This window comes from Rhododendron vialii, chromosome 6a (genome assembly GCF_030253575.1).
Source record: "Rhododendron vialii isolate Sample 1 chromosome 6a, ASM3025357v1".
NCBI classification, from domain to species: domain Eukaryota; kingdom Viridiplantae; phylum Streptophyta; class Magnoliopsida; order Ericales; family Ericaceae; genus Rhododendron; species Rhododendron vialii.
Window position 1 is genome coordinate 25,085,901 of NC_080562.1, and position 18,040 is coordinate 25,103,940.

At 37.9% G+C, this 18,040-nt stretch overlaps 2 protein-coding genes and 1 pseudogene across 2 annotated transcripts; all 3 read right to left on the minus strand.

The window, feature by feature from the left end:
* Nucleotides 1-1,409: 1,409 nt before the first annotated feature.
* On the minus strand, nt 1,410-9,007 carry LOC131328518 (xyloglucan endotransglucosylase protein 7-like; annotated as a pseudogene).
* LOC131329908 (uncharacterized) lies at nt 2,909-5,837 on the minus strand. Its single transcript, XM_058363333.1, has 2 exons — nt 4,632-5,837; nt 2,909-4,521 (listed from the first exon to the last, which is right to left on the minus strand). Exons 1-2 carry the CDS (start codon nt 5,792-5,794, stop codon nt 3,171-3,173), a joined length of 2,514 nt encoding a protein of 837 aa, XP_058219316.1. The 5' UTR covers nt 5,795-5,837; the 3' UTR covers nt 2,909-3,170.
* Nucleotides 9,008-10,741: 1,734 nt separating the features above from the next.
* Nucleotides 10,742-12,237, minus strand: LOC131329909 (xyloglucan endotransglucosylase protein 7-like). Its single transcript, XM_058363334.1, has 3 exons — nt 11,958-12,237; nt 11,475-11,668; nt 10,742-11,307 (listed from the first exon to the last, which is right to left on the minus strand). Exons 1-3 carry the CDS (start codon nt 12,228-12,230, stop codon nt 10,896-10,898), a joined length of 879 nt encoding a protein of 292 aa, XP_058219317.1. The 5' UTR covers nt 12,231-12,237; the 3' UTR covers nt 10,742-10,895.
* Between the last annotated feature and the right edge of the window lie 5,803 nt (nt 12,238-18,040).

Sequence of the window (18,040 nt, forward strand, 5' to 3'; positions counted from 1 at the left end):
GTGAAGAAATCTCTCTTAAGTTGCTCTTGCCTCTCTCTAGCTTTCTAAAACAAAGTTGGGAAACCTAAAACAATGTTTGGAAGTTGTATTAATACCAATGGCCTAAAAATTACAAAAAAAAAACAATTAAAAACGTTAAAAAAGGGGCTTGTTTGTCCAGATCAAGCTGTGGGGTGGTCCGGACTAGAGTTGTTGGGAGCTGTAGGAACGTTCCAGAGTTGCTCGTCCGGACCACCATATGTTTGGTCCGGACTAGACATGCTGGTTGCTTGGTTTTGCTCTGCTGATTGCTGGTCCAGACCAGACTTTGGGATGTCCGGACTTGAGATGCCGCGAAGGTGATTTTCACGCTATTTTGCCTCTTCTCGCCCTTCGGCTTCTCCTCTTTGCTCCCCAACATCTCTAACATTCTCCAATTGCTATGTTTTCGCGCTCATTGAGTCCCAAGGCCGACTAACATCAAAACTAACAAGAAACACATCAAATAACCATGCCAAGGAACTCACAAAGCGTAAATTAAAGGGATTAGATTGGTATTTTTGAGCACCTATCACCGTACAATAGAATTGTGCGAATAGTGAAATAGTTTCAAGCAAATGATCTGAGGGGTTGTTTGGGAGCCGGATTGTCCAATCTGATTATCCATTTTTCAACTTTTTCTGTTTGGGAGCTCAATTGTGATCATGCATTCTCTCATGATACATTTTAAAAGCTACAATTTACATGCACAATTTTAGAATTAGCCCTAGAGGAGCTTTTACTTTCTCATTTTGGAATATTTTTCCAAATCGATCATAATCTTTTTTGAGAACTATCCTCAAAATACCCTTTCATAATCTTTTTTAAGCATTACCCACACCCTATTCCTTTGCAAAATATATTTTGCATATATCTTTCAAACACACGTACTCTTACCATATTATAATCTACTATGGTCACAATATAAAATCAATAACTCACAATCCAAAATGCAAAATGCGAAAATAATTAGGCTCCCAAACGGACTCCGGATTTGAGATTGTAACGATATGACTCTGAACTGACGCAATAAGTTTTTCAATTTTTTAACGCTGTAAGCCAGAAATCACTTGCTCTCAAATGAAGAAAAACTGGAAAAGTGGCCCAATGTATATATCCCCCATCAAATTGAGTTTCTTTACCGGCCCCCAAACCACCCCTTTAGGCCTCATTGTATAAATTTATACTCCTACCAACATGCTAAGTAGAATTCAAATATGCAGGGATCTATTTTCATGTTTCCCGGAATTTTGATTTCTTGTCAATGACCGATGGGAGAACGCACATTTTTGGTATCTCACCCATGTTGAAAGAATAAAAAATATCCAAGTGCTTGTAATTTACAAATTGATCGAGGGAGCGAAAAATGATCGTCAAGAACACCAACCCACTCACTGCATAAACCTAGGTTGGTTGCATTCAGGGGGAAGTCCCTGAGGAAAGCGTTCGTAGTCTGTGCAGTAATTGTAAATCATACAGTTCTCCTGCACCCACATGAGTTTGTCCTGGTCTTCGGAGTCCAATGCTTGGGTTAGCCATGCCTCAGCACCTGTTACTGAATTGCTAGACTCAGAAGAACCACATGAAGATGATCCCGATGAGTATACGCAAGCATTTATGTCAAAATTTTTATAGGAGGCAGTGAAAGGAGCTTCTGTCCAATTAGTCTTCACTCTTCCCCCTTCCGTTGCCCAGTCTTCCGCATCCCAGATGGTTGAGTAGACCGTCATCCCTTGGCAATTGGGGAATGGGACGCCGATGGCTTCGTTATTGTTGAATACCCTTACTGGAGTATTATCCACCATGAAACTGTACATTCGAAGAATAGAAGAAGTATTAGAAAGAAGCTAATTAAGAAGCTAAAGGCTATTGGAACAAAAAACCGATGCAGAATGACAAGACACGGTAGTGGAATTTTTAATGTTTCGAGGGGAATGCGACATCATTTTGCTTAAAAAAACCTCTGTTTGTACACTTATGAAAGCAGAGGATAGGGTACATTACATGATGCGTTGAGGATTCCAAATCACTGTGTACATGTTGAAGGATGCGGTGGGATCGAACCAAACACGAAATTGTTGTTCCCGGTTACCAACGCCTTGGGAGTAAATATTGGTATGGATAGTATATGGCTGTCCAGACGCATTGCCTAAGAATTCAAAGTCGATCTCATCATGGTTTGCTCCTTGGGAGGATAACTGCATGCATAGAAAAAAGAAAGTCAGATGAAATTAATGAGACCATGTAAGAAAGAGAGAGAGGTGTGTAGTTCAGGCGTAGATCCGACATAGTGAAACGATATTTGATATGGGTCAACCATTAGTTAATTTTTGTGTGCGTTAGTTTTTTGGTGCATCTATCATTGGTGAAAATAAGGAAATTGAGTTGTGATCGATGGGGAGAGAGAGAGAGAGAGAGTATGTGTGTTTGATGGTTTGAAGGTTGTGGTTGTGGTTGTGGTTATATATATATATATATATATATATATGATGAGAAGATCGAAAGCAATAGCCATTTTAAGAATTCATAATCGATGTAATCATGTGTTACCCCTTGAGATGATAACTGCTTGGAGGGCTGCTTTTCCCCCCCCCCCTGACACCCCACCCCCCCCGGCCCCACACCCCATTTCCCATATTACCCCTCCCCCCCCCCCCCCCCTCCCGTTCTCCTGCTCTCCTCTCTTTCCTTTTACTTTTTTTTTTCTTTCTTTTTTCTCCCCCTCCCCCTGCCGTTCTGCTGCTTCCCCCACGTTCCATTTACTTTTTTTTTTTCTTCTTTTTTCTTCTTTATTTTCTTTTGTTTTTTTTTCTGGTAGAATTTTTTTTTCGTTTTTTTCTCTTTATTTTCTTTTGATTCCTTCTACTTTGAACTTTTTTTTTATTATTTTAATAATCTTTTCTATTTTCTTTATTTGTTTCTTTTCCCCTTTACCTCCCTTCTTTATTTTTTTTTTGGTTAACTCAAATTCTATTTTCAATTAAAATTGACTTTATGCTTAATAAATTTATATTATTTTAATTAGTTAATTAGTCTTAACAATGAATAATAAAAATAACTTGTAATGAACAATAATAAATTGAAATAAAATTTCATTTTATTATAATTGAGTACATATTGTCAAAACATGAAAATACATAAAAACACAAATTTTAATCAATATCTCCTCCAAATGCTGCTCCCGGCATGCTTATACCCATTACTTCGTACCACAATAGCAAACGTGTTTCATAACTGGCAGCCCATCCTTTAGCTTCATCCGATGAATGCTCCTCCCACCATATTGGGATGGGTGGTACAGGGTAATTAGGTTCTAAGAAAATTTGCACGAAGTGATCGTTGTTAACACGGGCAATAGCAATTTCCCGGCGGTATTCGACTGAAACTGGAGGGGACCTCAATGGCAAATGAGTAAAACAACCGTAAACATCCTCATCAAATGTATGCAGTACTAGGTTGTACCTTGTTGCGATGACAACTCCCAAAGTCATAGCCTCCATCCAGTGATCCTTTGGTGCCGTAGGCTCGAACCAATTTAGTAAAATTAGTAGATGCTTTGCCCAATCATTTACTGGATAAATCTCGGTGTATAGATAATAATTTTGTTGAATCTCTTCAATAAGCTCCTCTCGTACTCGACTCCAATCATTTTCACTATACCCGATTAGTGCAGCTATCGCCCTGAATCCACAATGACCATCACCAAGCACGTCAACAGTGTGGGAAATATAACGCTGATAAGCCTGAGGTAATCGTTGAATGTAGGGATCAATGATGGATGGAACTATAAATTGAGTGTTGCGAACCCCCGAACCCCTCCCACGTCTCCCTCTCCCTCTCACTCGCGATGTTGCAGTCCTTGATCCTGAAGTGGATGCTTCTGAGAAAGAAGGTATGCGACGTGTACTTTGCTCATCTCTACCTGTAGGTCGACCTCTATGTTCTGTGTTGTACGATGGAGGTCGAATTGTGCTACGAGATGGATCTGCCATATCGATAATCCTGTCTATGATATGCTCTCGCATAGGTGGATCCATCCCATCTAATATCTCAACGACCTGAGATGTCCTGTCAGATCGTGCTCCCTCCTCATTAAACTCGGTTGCGTGCATAGACAACCTAGTCCAATGAGCGTGGATACTCCATAGCGGAATTGGAGTGGAAATGGAACGATAATATGCAAGATCGTGCATGCATGGCAATCCGTGTGTGATTTTGATCGTACAGTTGCAATAGCCAACAATGTGGGGGGATACTTCTAAAGCGGTTTCTAGCTGATCATGTATGAACTCCATTGCCTCTAATGAAATACGACACCTTACCTGATCAAAAATGTCGTCACGTAATTGTTTGTGGCGTGGAATGTTCAATGATTTCTCGAACGACTTCTTAATTTCCCCGAACTGATTTTTCAACATCTTATGTATTTTATCAAAAGATGTTTGTAGTGATGACATGGTATCCCCTAAATATAGCTTTAGCCTCGCATGTGCAGACTCTGCCCTGTAATAGAATAATGCACTGTGTTTAAATAGGAAAGTATCAAAAAGTATTTCTTAGTATAGTAGAGAAATACACAAAATTTTAATAGGAAAGTGAAAAAGCGATTTTACCTTTGACTTGAATTGCTTCCGAGGTGCATACATGTATCTGTCCATGCTGAAACAAACCGCTCTTTGTACGACCTTAACCATGTTTGCCACAGGTAAGTTATGACATACGGAAACTGGCGAAAATCGTCGCACATGGCTTGCCACTTATGTTCGAAAGACGAAGGTGTAGATGAATTGATAAGCGAGTGCCATGACTTGACGAAGCGCTTCCATTCCGAACCAAGCACACGGCTGCAGTTCTTCATGACGCACTGATTTATGTGCCAAATACACAAGATGTGACGTGCCGTAGGGAAACATGTTTCAATGGCGTTCATAAGCGCTAAATCCCGATCTGAAACAAACACCAATGGCATCGACGCCCCCTTTTGAAGCATCCAGTTTTTTAAGTTATCCAATGCCCATGTCAATGTCTCTTCTCTCTCATTACTAAGATAAGCGAACATAAGCGAGTAAGTTCGCCATGTGGATGTGATACCCACAACCTCCAATAGTGGTTTTCGATACTCATTGGTCTTGTACGTGGCGTCAATGATCAGTACAGACGGAAAGTTGACAGATAGCTCTAGACTCATAGGATGAACCCAAATAATATCTGTGATTTCGTTAGTATCCGGATTTGTAAGAAATTGATGGAGGTAATGTTCCTTAAGTAATTGACGTATGACATACTGAATAGGAGTTAAACCGTCCAGTTTGGCTGCTTTGTTTGAAAAAATGGTGTTATAAATGCTCTTGATTCCCGTAGTGTTTGACGGGTCTTTTTGCTTCAAAATATTAAGAATCTCACGAGGCGCAGTACTGTTGGCCATGTCGACCACAAATTGTTTCTCTATTGGTTTTAGCCTTGACGGGTACTCGTGGCCCTCAATATGTTTTGCTATTTCATGGTTATGGACACCACTAATAACCTCTAAACCCCACCTGATACCGTATGGATGTTGTGGTATACCTCGCAGTTGAAATGGGCAATCGCATTTTCTAGTCCCAGTATTTCTTTGCAAGGATTGCCCTTCAACCAAATACCGTGGCGGTTCGTACTTTCCTCCTCTTTCGCAACCAAGAATGCACTTCGGCAATTTGCCGCCTTTTAACTTAGCAGAATTTAAAATAACCACCACAATACCATATTTTAGACCAACGCTCCGTGCCCAAGCTAACATATCTTCTCTACTTTCAAAAATCTATATAAAAAAAAATGTATAAATACAACATTAACCAGTCTTAACATAAATAACGAATATGCAAAACAATAACAGTGAAAACTAACCTGGTCGGTGGTAAATTCTTGTGTATAATCGCGACTATTGTGGGAGACACTCTCCTCACTACGAATATCATTCTCAAATGACCAACTATCTGAAATTGAAAAGTTGTAGTCATCCATTGTTCCTTCCCGAATTTTTCGCTGCGGCGTTCCTAAAAAATTTGACAAATACACAGTTTGTGAGGAAAGCCTAAGTAACCATGCCAAATTTTCACCGAAAATCATTATTCTAATTTTTGTAGATTATGTTTGACATAGAAATAACCAGGAAAGTCCCAGGTCGGATGGTCGGACGAATCCAATTAGAATCACCATTCCTTCCTTAGTCGGTACGAAGCCAGACTTGTTGACAAACTTTCGAGGGTGTTAGCCTCGGGTTACTCCACAATTGTAAAAACGATCATAAAGCATAGTGTCACATGGACGGACACCTTTGGAGTGGAAACCACTTATGCTTTAGACCAGTAATTTTAGTAGAATAAGTTTGCTAGCTATCTTTAGTATTTTAACTTAATATGCATTTTTAAACACAAAAATAAAATATAATAGAAGGTTACGGTAGCTTACAGAAGATGAATGTGGCTATCGAACGAACTGACTTCTTACGGTAAGCTTACGTTAGCTTCGAAAGAGAAAACAAAATACTTTTTTTTCCTCTCGAAAATAAATATTGACTAAACTACTAAATTTTTTGGATCGAGAAGCTGATCGGGTGGTGGTTTAGTGGCGGCCTTGGGTTGAGTTTCTTGAAGAACTCAAGAAGAAACTGAATAATACCAAGAACAAAGTAAGAACAAAGAGCAAACACAAAATTTCTAGAGAGACAAGTTGGAGAGATTCAAGGTGTGAATTGAATGGTTTCACAAAGAGTTCTATTTATAGGAAAATGAGGACCTCTCTCCTCACTCCATATGGCCGGCCCCCCCCCCCCCCCCATATTTGCTCTATGGTTGAAATCTAATTCTAGGTTTAAGTCTAATAAAAATATAGTTACAAAAATAAATGTTTCAACTTTCAATCTGTTTGAACTGGTGCAAAGATGTTATTTTTCTGATCATTTCATCCTAAATGGTCGTAATAAATTTTTGCCTCCAAAGCCTTTCAATGAACACCCTAAGAGAGTCTTGAAACTAAATAATGAGTTTTAGGGTGTTTGTTGAAAAGTCTTAGAGCAAAAAATTCATTATAAACATTTCAAATAAAATTATCAAAAAAACATGATTTTTTACCCGGTGTATTTATAGAAATTAAATAAATACGATAAAATTTATTAAATAAAAATAAAATTTAAAAGGTGAAGGTGTTTTAAGAAGGGAGGGGGGGCCGGATGTTTTTTGGGTGGGGGGCCGGGGGATAATCTGGGTTTTAAGAAAAGGCTGGAGTTTGATAAAAAAAAAAAAAAACAAAAAGAGAAGGCTGGGGGGCCGGGTAAAAACAAAAAGGGAAGGCTGGGGGGGCCGGGGCCGGTTAAAAAAAAAAGAAAACGGCCGGGTTTTAAAAAAAAGGAAAACAGAAAGGAAATGTTTGGGGGGGGGGGGGGGGGGGGGGGGGCGGGTAAAAAAAAAAAGAAAACGGCCGGGTTTAAAAAAAAAGGAAAACAGAAACGGAATGCTGGGGGGGCCCGGGTAAAAAAAAAACGAAAACAGCCGGGTTTAAAAAAAAAGGAAAACAGAAACGGAATGCTGGGGGGGGCCCGGGTAAAAAAAAGAGAAAACAAAAAGGAAAAGGGTAAGGGCAAGGAGGTAATTTTGGTGTGGGGCCGGGGGGGTGGGGTGTCAGGGGGGGAATAGCAATTTGCTAACTGCTTACAAAAAGAAAGTCATAAAAAGTCAATTCTCACACAAGAACCCAAAAACAGACAAAGTTGTAAGTGTGGGTTCAAAGCTTAGATCCGACATAGCGAAACTATATTTGGAGCAGGTCAACCAGGGCTCGTCTTTTAAGGGCATTAATTGTTTTTTTTTTTTCTCTTTTTTTAATAGTAAGTGCATTGTGTATTTGGTGTATGTCTCAATGGTACAAATCGGAAATTTTGATCGCAAAAAAAATTTGTAGAGAATAATGCAAGGAAAAATGTATTTAGGTTCATTTCGGGTTCCATAAAAATCTAAAAAAATATCTATAAATTTTTGAATATTATTTTATGAGCCCCTGTAAAAAATCTGTTCAAACGGACATCGGTAAGTATTACTTTTGGATTCGTAGAGCGAAACTGCTCAGTTCGCCCCTACGAATCTAAAAGTAATACTTATCGATATCCATTGGAGTTGATTTTTTATAGGACCCATAAAATAATATTCGAAAATTTATAGATATTTTTCTAAATTTTTGTGCGACCTAGAATGGGCCCAAACGCATTTTTCCTTGCGTGGTTCCCTGCAAATCTTCTTTGCGAATAGCAGGGTTCTATATAAGGATATTATATTTTTGATATCATGGGAGAAGTTTGCGGCGTACATATATAGGAAGTGGCGGAAAATACCAGCAGAGTTGTTTTTATTTTTTATTATTTTTTATTATCAGTAGAGTTGTTAGGAACAAGCTTTTCTTTTTCTTTTTTTTTAAATTTTGATAAGGAAAAAATTTCATTAACTCGCGTAAATAATAATTACAAGTTAAAAGAAGATAGCCAAGAACATCAAAGGCGCGAAAGTATAACCCTGAAATGTTGGCACATACTGCCGTACCAATCATATGCTAGCCAAACACCAAAACAAAGGAGGGTAAGACACAAGCAGGCTAACCAAGAGAAACAAACACATTACAAAGCATAAGACCAACCACACCGAATGTAAAACCATCCAACAAGAAACACGGCTATAAAGCCCCTGAAAATAGAAAGTGGCGACAGTACCAGCAGAGTTGTCATGAACAAGTATCATATACATGTCGAACCTTCCGAATTGCTAATAAATAGTCTTTCATGGATTGGAAACTAGAGCCAGAGTAGTTAACAACGTGAGACAGTCTCCGCCATCCAGTATCATAGCGCGTTCATCACCGAAAGTGATTTCGACATCTCGGTAGAAGTTCTCAGCTGAGGCAGCCATTAGATAATGGTCATGAACAATAGAACCAAAAGCGTCGCAGAAGTGGAAAGGGATGACATTGTAGAGAGAGAGAGAGAGAGAGAGAGAGAGAGAGAGGAGTGTATCATATTATTATAAAGTACATGGGAAGATCCTAAGCAGTAGGAGTTGACCATGCAATTAAATGAAAGGATGAAGCATCGGGACGGGGAAACAAGTTTGCGCGTTTTTTGCCGAGACTAGCCGTCCCTGGGCGCAACAATTCCATTTTGAAGTACTACTATATTTCTTAATAATTACTATTTCGACACAACTGCAGTGTGAAATAGATCTCATGAGTTAAAAGTCTTTAATAACGGCCAACTCAAAGTATCTTCACTCATGAGCTATTTAGACATTCAAACCTAAAACTTGACGGTAAAATATTTGTTTCACAGTGGTAAAGGTGATGTTAAACCATATTTGGTGTCAAATTCGGCAGCAACTTTAGCTTTGGTAAATCTGACTTTACTTGAGCAAAAATATAGAATTGTATTGAAGAGTAAAATAGATTCAATCTAGTAATGATTTGAATTTGAGATTGCAACAACACTACGCTTGCTAGACTGACGACACATTAATTTTTCCTATTTTTTAACACTGTAAGTCAGAAATCACTTGATCCTCTAATGAAGGAATACTGGAAAAGTGGCCCAATGTGTAAGTATGCAGATGAGTGGGTGTTTCCACTAACCAACAAGTTGTGGAATGTCTCTTGTAGACATTCATTAGGAAAGTAATGTCTCTTTTAGGCACCCTTAATTCCTGGAGGGTCCTGGCATTTGTAGACACCAACTAGGATGGGTCACGCATGCCTCATCTACACATCCTTACACTTCACATTGATCCGTTCCGAACAAACACATCATCTCAATTTACCAGGTGTTATACCTATTCACATCCTTCCCGTAAAGACACAACTCATATGAAAAGTTGTTACAACCTTTGACAAAAGTCAGTCTTCCCTCCCAATTTACGATCAGGAGACATTTCTTGCATTGTAATCAAGTTATTCCCTTCTTCCATCTCCCAAGAATATAGCAGCCTCCCCTCCTGAGTTCTAAATTCCAAGCCTCATCGAAGCCTTGCCATGCCCCTACCACTGAAATATCTCTATTGCTGTAGATTTTGGAAATCCTAGGGAATAAGACCCTGGAAACTTCTGATCACAACCATTTGTCGAACAAGAATTGTGTACCACTTCCATCCTCATAGAGTTATGATTGTGTTGTTCGTGAATTTATGTTGAAAATCTGTTCATTTCTCGCATTGACTTGCACCGTATCCTTCCATACACTAGACCATCTTCTATTTGCCTCGGTGCTCTTAAGGAAACCTAGCATGCATTCTCTTCATTCTTGCACTTACTGCAAATAACCTTTCTCCAAAGAGCCCTTTTTTCCACCCCAAAACTCCACCACCAGTTCAGGAAGAGTCATTCATCAACCTGAGTTTCTTTACCGGCCCCCAAACCACCCCTTTAGGCCTCATTGTGTAAAATAGTACGAACATTCTAAGTAGTATTCAAATATGCATAGATCTATTTTCATGCTTCCCGGTATTTTGATTTCTTGCCAATGACCGATGGGAGAACATTTCGGTATCTCATTTATCTTGAGGTGTAATTTTGAGTAATGCTCTTGAAAGTTTCTATTTAATGAATTATCTTAATGTTTCTTACTTCTGTTTAATTTTGAGTTATGTTACTTTGATTCTTCTTACAAATTCACAGGCACAATACACTCTAGATATGGAAGCTGTCAATTAAGCCAATAAGGAAAACAAAGTTAATCATCGAAAAAATTGCTTCAATCTTGCATTTGTGCTTATTACATAGGCATTTGATTTGAAAGAATAAAGAATAAAGAATATCAATGAGCTTGTAATTTACAGATCCAGCGAACACAAATGATCGTCAAGAACACCCACTCACTGCAAATAGTAAGGTTGGTTGCATTCAGGGGGAAGTCCCTGAGGAAAGCGTTCGTAGTCGGTGCAGTAATTGTAAATCATACAGTTCTCCTGCACCCACAAGAGTTTTTCCTGCTCTTCGGAGTCCAATGATTGGGTTAGCGATGCCTCAGTTACTGAATTGGTAGTCTCAGAAGAACCACATGATGATGATCCTGATGAGTATTCACAAGCATTTATGACAAAACTTTCATAGGAAGCGGTGAAAGGAGCTTGTGTCCAATCAGTCGGTATTCTCCCCCCTTCCGTGGCCCAGGTCTCCCCATCCCATATGGTCGCGTAGACCGTCATTGCTTGGCTATTTGGGAATGGGACACCGATGGCTTCGTTATTATTGAATACCCTTATTGGAGTATCATCGACCATGAGGCTGTTCGTTTAAAGAATATAAAAGAAGTATTAGATAGCGACTAAGAAGCTAAAGTCTATTGGAAACAAAAAACCGATGCAGAATTTTTGAAGTTTTTGGCGGAATGCCACATCGTTTTGCATTAAAAACTCTGTATACTCATGAAAGCAGAGGGTAGGGTACATTACATGATGAGTTGAGGATTCCAAATCACTGTGTACTTGTGGAAGGCTGCGGTGAGATCAAACCAGACACGGAATTGTTGTTCCCGGTTGCCAACGCCTTGAGAGTAAATATTGGTATGGATAGTATATGGCTGTCCAGACGCATTGCCTAAGAATTCAAAGTCGATCTCATCATGGTTTGCTCCTTGGGAGGATAACTGCATGCATAGAAAGAAGAAAGTCAGATGAAGTTAATAAGACCCTATAATTCTTGTATCCCCCAAAAAAAAAGAAAAAACAAAAACAAAAACAAAGAAGAAGAGATAGATGTATAAAAAAGAGATAGGTGTAGCTCAGGGGTAGATGAGACATAGTGAAACAATCTTTGGTATGGCTCAAGTATGATTTTATTTTTTTGGTTTGTTTACTTTTTTTGCTGTGTATATGTATCATTTGTATAAATAAGGACATTAAATTGTGATCGGAGGGGAGAGGTTTGTGGCTTACATAAAAAGTGGCGACAGTGCCAGCAGAGTTGCCAGGAACAAGCTTGATATTCATGTCGAACCTTCCAAATAAGTAGGTGTTTGTTGATTGGTAACCGGAGCCAGTAGAATTGTCTAATGACAACGTGAGAAGTTTACCGCCGTTGAGTATATTAGCCAGTTCATTGCCAAAAGATATTTGACCGGCTCGGTGGAAGGTCTCAGCTGAGGCAGCCTTTAGAAGGGCCGTCAACATTAGAACTAAAAGCATTACAGAAGAGGAAGGGGAGGACATTGGAGAGAGAGAGAGAGAGAGAGAGCAGTTGAGTGTATGTGTGTTTGATGGTTTGAAGGTTGTGGTGAGGGATATATATATATATATATATATATATATATATATATATATATATATATATATATATATATATATATATATATATATATATGCCAATATCCAAAGCAAATAAGCAGTAGCCGTTTTGACAAATGCTAAGGAGGAAGCATCCTAGAGAGGTAAGTGGATAGCTGGATTGTGTTGGCCAGGGTAAAGTTTAGTCAGACGACAACCATACGCGTTGGGTGCCGCTTAGCCTTCCCTGGGTGCAAAAATTCCATATTGTATCAGGTACTGTTTGTATAAAGGGAAAAAAATTGTAATAGTCCTTGTAGTTAAGTGTTCGTGTCAATTTGGTTCCTGTAGTTATAATTGGCTCGATTTACACTCTGTACTTTCCATTTTGTTTCAATTCGGTCCAATTACTAACTTCCGTTAGTCCGCCGTTAGTCCTTTAAATAGCAAAATCATATGGCCCCCTTTTTTGGGGTTAAAACAGACCCGTTCGGCTAAATAAATCAACTTCCTTATTTTTTGTCCTTATTCAATTTTTTTTTCCGTATTTGTTAGTTTTTCGTCAATTTTTTGGGGGCTATTGCATCGTCATGACGAGAAGAATCTAAAAAGTAAAAAATTATTATCGAAATTCAATTTTTTTTGAATAAAGACGAAAAAATTGGCTTAGGTTTATTTTTCAACATTCCTAGTCAAGAATCAGTGCATAGGCCAAGCGTAGGAAAATGAATGGAATGACAGGGCACTATTTTTTGTAACCACTTGGGTTGTTAAGTTAGGTTTTTTGTAACCTAGTTGAGTGCTTTGTTATGTCTATGTATTAGGTTATGATATGGTAAATTTGGAACTGAGTTTATATAATATTCTGACTTTTGGATATGGTTATTTATCATGTTGTGACTTTTAGATCTATATCATGTTGTGACTTTTGGATATGGTTCTATATGCATTTTCAGTACTATGCAGAAAAATAAGGCATTTCAGTATTTGTCCACAAGTTGAACATGTAGACAATATCAGTGGTTATGATGCCTCATGGCTGATCATAAAAATGCTAAATTCGATGGCAACTTTTTGTAGAAAATTATAACCAAATATCTTCCCAAATGTCTCCTTATCAATAGAGAATGGAAGAATGAGCTGTGTTTTGGTTCGGAGGTATATTAGGGCAAGAGGGGAATGAGTAACCCTATTCAGCTAAATAAGTCAACTGGCTTATTTTTTTGTCCTTATTAAATTTTTTTTCGTATTTGTTAGTTTTTTGTCATTTTTTTGAGAATTATTGCATCGTCATAACAAGATGAATTTAAAAAGTAAAAAATTACAATCGAAACCTAATTTTTTTGAATAAAGACAAAAATAAGCAAATAAGCCAATTTTTTAGTTTTTATTCAAAAAAAATTGAATTTCGATCATAATTTTTTTACTTTTTAGATTCCTCTCGTCATGATGATGCAATAACCCCAAAAAAATTGACGAAAAACTAACAAATACGAAAAAAATTTCATTAAGGATGAAAAAATAAGCCAGTTGGCTTATTTAGCCGAACGAGTCTATTTTAACCCCAAAAAAGGGGGCCATATGATTTTGTTGTTTAAAGGACTAACGGCGGACTAACGGAAGTTAGTAATTGGACCAAATTGAAACAAAATGAAAAGTACATAGTGTAAATCGAGCCAATTACAACTACAGGGACCAAATTGACACAAATACTTAACTACAAGGATTATTTCAGTTTTTTCCCCTTTTATAAATTGCTATATGAAATCCGTATGTCAAATTATGAATCTCATGGGGAAGGTACACAAGGGGAAAGGGAAACTCACAAAACTATTGGTATCCCTATTAACACATGCACACTTTTTTCCGCATATTAATGAAGCTGTGTCTGACTTGATAAATTATATTCCGATATGATTTTTGAAATAATTAATGTTCTTGATCAACAGAGTTGAAGATGAAAAATCACCTGTTGGATGAAGGGCCAGTGATAGCATATGGGAAACTGGATTCATGTAGCTAACCATGCATGATTGGGACTTTAAATTAAGTTCGATTTGGATTGGTTTAGTTATTCGAGGAACCTTTTTGTTGATGTGAAATTTTGTTAAGTATTGATATATCTAATCCAATTTGTGGAATGGAAGCTTTTTAATGTACTGTACCAAAATTGAGTGGACCACCACTGCTAACTAGACAGGGCCGGCTCTGAGCTAAGGTGGACAAGACAACGGATTTAAGCTCCCGAATTTTCGCTCAAAACTAGGGCCCTAGATAAGTATAAACAAGTATATATGTAATATATATTTAATTTAGCGATTGTATAACAAATGAGCTAGCTAGCCTAGCGAAAAAGTTTAATTTTGCTATCTAATCGGTATATGGTTCAAGTCCTAAGGGCCTCTCTTTTCCTCCCAAAAGAATATTTTTCCCACCTCACAAGTTCGTTTTAGGCCCCGAGAATCTCAGAGCCGACACTATAAATAGAAGGTCATATATGTAGCTTAACATGATCAAGAACTTAATATATTTACCAGTTTACCAAAGAACGACAAAAATGAATTAATTACACAATTAGTATATATTTTGACCAAACAAGATCTGGGGGTGCACGCAGAGATTTTAATAGTATGACACAATTGTTCCTGTCAATGAAGATTCTGTTGAACCATATGAAAGGAATCATTAAAAGAGGGCGGACAGCCCCCACCCCCCACAAAAAGTGTTAGTAATATAATGTACTAGACTATTAGGAACAGGTAGATACCCGTCAATTAATGTTTATAAACCCAAGAGCTCTGCACTGCAGTATTCTATTGCCGACGGAACTGCAAATCCGCGTGGGGTGGTATCTACGAGTAACAACTGGGTGGCTCTGCGGTTCTGTTCACATAGTGTTATGATATCTCTGCAAAGAGTTTACGAGTTGTGGCAGTGTTCTAAGATCATCCTAAATAAATTTTCGATATCTATTGCCATTATTGTATTTGAGAGTTGTTCCATCAGGTCGACCGAAATGTAGGCTTGGACATTTGATTTTTCATCTATGCTATCTAGTAAAGCAACGCTACTCTTCGTGTATGTCTTTTTTTTTTTCCAAAAAAAAGAATGACTTTCCAACTGAGAGTTTTTGATTTTTGTAAGAACGATGTACTCTTGATTCCTATATATTTTCCCCTGTTCAAACAGATCATTTGTTTATATCGAAGTAGAATGACTTGTTTGCAACCCCTAAAAAAAAAAAGAAGATTTTTCTCATAGTATCTCCTATTCATAAACCTTTAAAAAGTTGTACCCTAAATTTTATCATCCAGTTTGAAATCTTTTTTTTTTTTTTTTGAACGGCATCCGGTGTAAAATCTTTATATCCAATTAAAAACGAATTGACAAAGAATGGAAAGGTCCAATCATTATATTAAGTGATTACTCATTTCACTCCCAAACAATACGAGCCTATATTCCTTAACATGTTCCCATGTGCAGCCACATTTCAGGCCTATTATCGTGCAACATTTTTTCCTTAATTACCTTTTTTTCAAAACCCTCACCAAGCCTTCTATCGAATGGAGCAATGCTAAGAACATTTGTTAAAGCTGAAAATGTCCTTGACGGGTATTAATTATCAAAACACGTCCTTAGCCGTCATTTTCCCTAATTTCTTTTCCCTATAAGCCATTGTGTAATGACCCATTAAGACTGAAGGCCCTTGGGTTTGAATCCCTCTAGATGGCCCAATATCACCAATAGGCCCAAATAACAGCTTTGATTGGGTGTTGCATATGCCCATTCCCATGCTAGGATTGACTCTTCTACTTCCCACCACAGATTTTGAAATGCCCGAAGAACTCATCAAGTCCCTCACCCCTGCCTTGTAATTATGATTGTTGCCTTTGTCTGCTTCAATTTCTTCTTCGTTGCCACCAATTTTCCGCATCCGAACATCAACATCACATAATGTGGCTCATTCCTTGTCTCCCAAGTTTAACCACCCATAAAAGTGATTAATAATGTCCTCATTGCTTAATTTGTCGCTACGTAAATGATTAGGAGTACCCAGGCCAAGCTCTGGGCATAAGCCCACCAGAATGCCACATAGGGCCACCAATTTTAGGCTCAATATTAGGGCCCACAAATTTTGGTAAATATTAAATATATGTAAAGAATAGAACAAGAAGACAAGTGTATTACAGTGGAAACATTTATTGTCTTCTAACGTTCAGGTCATGAGTTCAACTCTTGATCTCTGAGTTTTTAACGCGTACATATTTTCCAACTTATACAGAAAAAACGTAGCTACAAACGGCATGAATCGAATTCCCAACCAAACGGAACAAACCAATGTCACAAACGACTGCACCACAAGGCACTCTTGCTCATCCTGTTGAAACGAGTAACATACATATACAACATTGAGAGGTCCCATTTTACAATTTTGTCTAGAACCTCAAAAATCTCAAGATTGGACCTGGGAGTACAACGTAGGTAACATCACATGAAACTCCAGAAACACACTCTGGTGTTTCTGCTACATTTATGGGGTTATTTTATACAGATCCTAAGGCTATTTCGCTTGCTGCAATTATGAGTCTCGTGCAACACCTAAGGAATGCCACTCCTTGTGGGGATTTCACAGCGTTGGGATTCAAATTCGAATGGTTATCTCTGGTGCTGCTGTGCTATGAAGTTTTTGGCTTAATCGCAAGTTTAGGTGATGGTAATCCGGGTGCTGAATTTAGGCTGGGTTGGGGATTCCTATTTTAAAAGCAAAAGAGTGTATCCAATTGCATAACCAAAAACAAAAAATTTCTAAACTTAGCAATATTGGTCTAAAATATGACTCACAATAGTACGATCAAACTTTGGAGTTATTTTGGTCTTAATTTGGTTAAGCAAAACTAGCAACATTTTCACTTTGCATAACCAAATTGAGGGATGCTAATACATTATATTGTTCCATTACATAGTTACACTACATTTCATATGGGGCATATTCTGGGTCCCACAAAAATCTAGAAAAATGCTCATAAATTTTAAAATATTGTTTTATGCAAATTTAATTGGAACCACGCATTCTCTCTTTCCCTCTCCTCTCATCATTATCACTGTACCCATTCACTTGCATTTATGCCCAACTCTCTATCTCTTTGTACTAAAGTTGGATTTTTCATTATGGATTAAAAATGACTACTGTGAGATTTCACAATGTTAATCTTAGAAACTCCTTAAATGAATAACTAAAAAATAAGGTGTCAAATTTTAGTTATGCCATTGGAGATACCAAAGAATCATTTCTTAAAGTCAACAAAATCCTTTCCTATACAAATATTTTTAATTTGGTTTACCAAAGAAAGGGCTTATTAATCTTTTTGGTTTCCAATGTATTCAGAAAATCTCAATTTGGTTCCCTATCTACAAATAGAAGACATTTAGTCCCCATAGTATTAATTTTTGTACCAATCAAGTCCCCAAGTCTAACACCATTAGCTTCATCCGTCAAAATGAAGGGCATCCTCGTCATTTCACCCACCCTCATATTCCTGTCAAAATAAAAACGAAAAAAAAGAAAAAGAAAAGGGGGAAAAGCTGTAGCGACAGCCATGGTTGTCTGCTCACTCTGGCGACCATCCCGCCATCCCGGCGAACTCGTCTCTCCGGTATGCTCTCTTCTCCTCACTCTTTCTCTGGTTGTTGGCCCAATAGCTCGATAAATTTTTTTTGGAGGGGTAATTAGTAGCCTAGTAATTTGTTTAAAGAAC

Coding starts and splice junctions, on each gene's coding strand:
- LOC131329908 (XM_058363333.1), bottom strand. CDS start 5,794: ATGTTAGCTTGGGCACGGAGCGTTGGTCTAAAATATGGTATTGTGGTG. Junction 4,522..4,631: donor GGAAGCAATTCAAGTCAAAG/GTAAAATCGCTT, acceptor ATTCTATTACAG/GGCAGAGTCTGCACATGCGA.
- LOC131329909 (XM_058363334.1), bottom strand. CDS start 12,230: ATGTCCTCCCCTTCCTCTTCTGTAATGCTTTTAGTTCTAATGTTGACG. Junction 11,669..11,957: donor GCACTGTCGCCACTTTTTAT/GTAAGCCACAAA, acceptor CTATGCATGCAG/TTATCCTCCCAAGGAGCAAA. Junction 11,308..11,474: donor TGGAATCCTCAACTCATCAT/GTAATGTACCCT, acceptor TTAAACGAACAG/CCTCATGGTCGATGATACTC.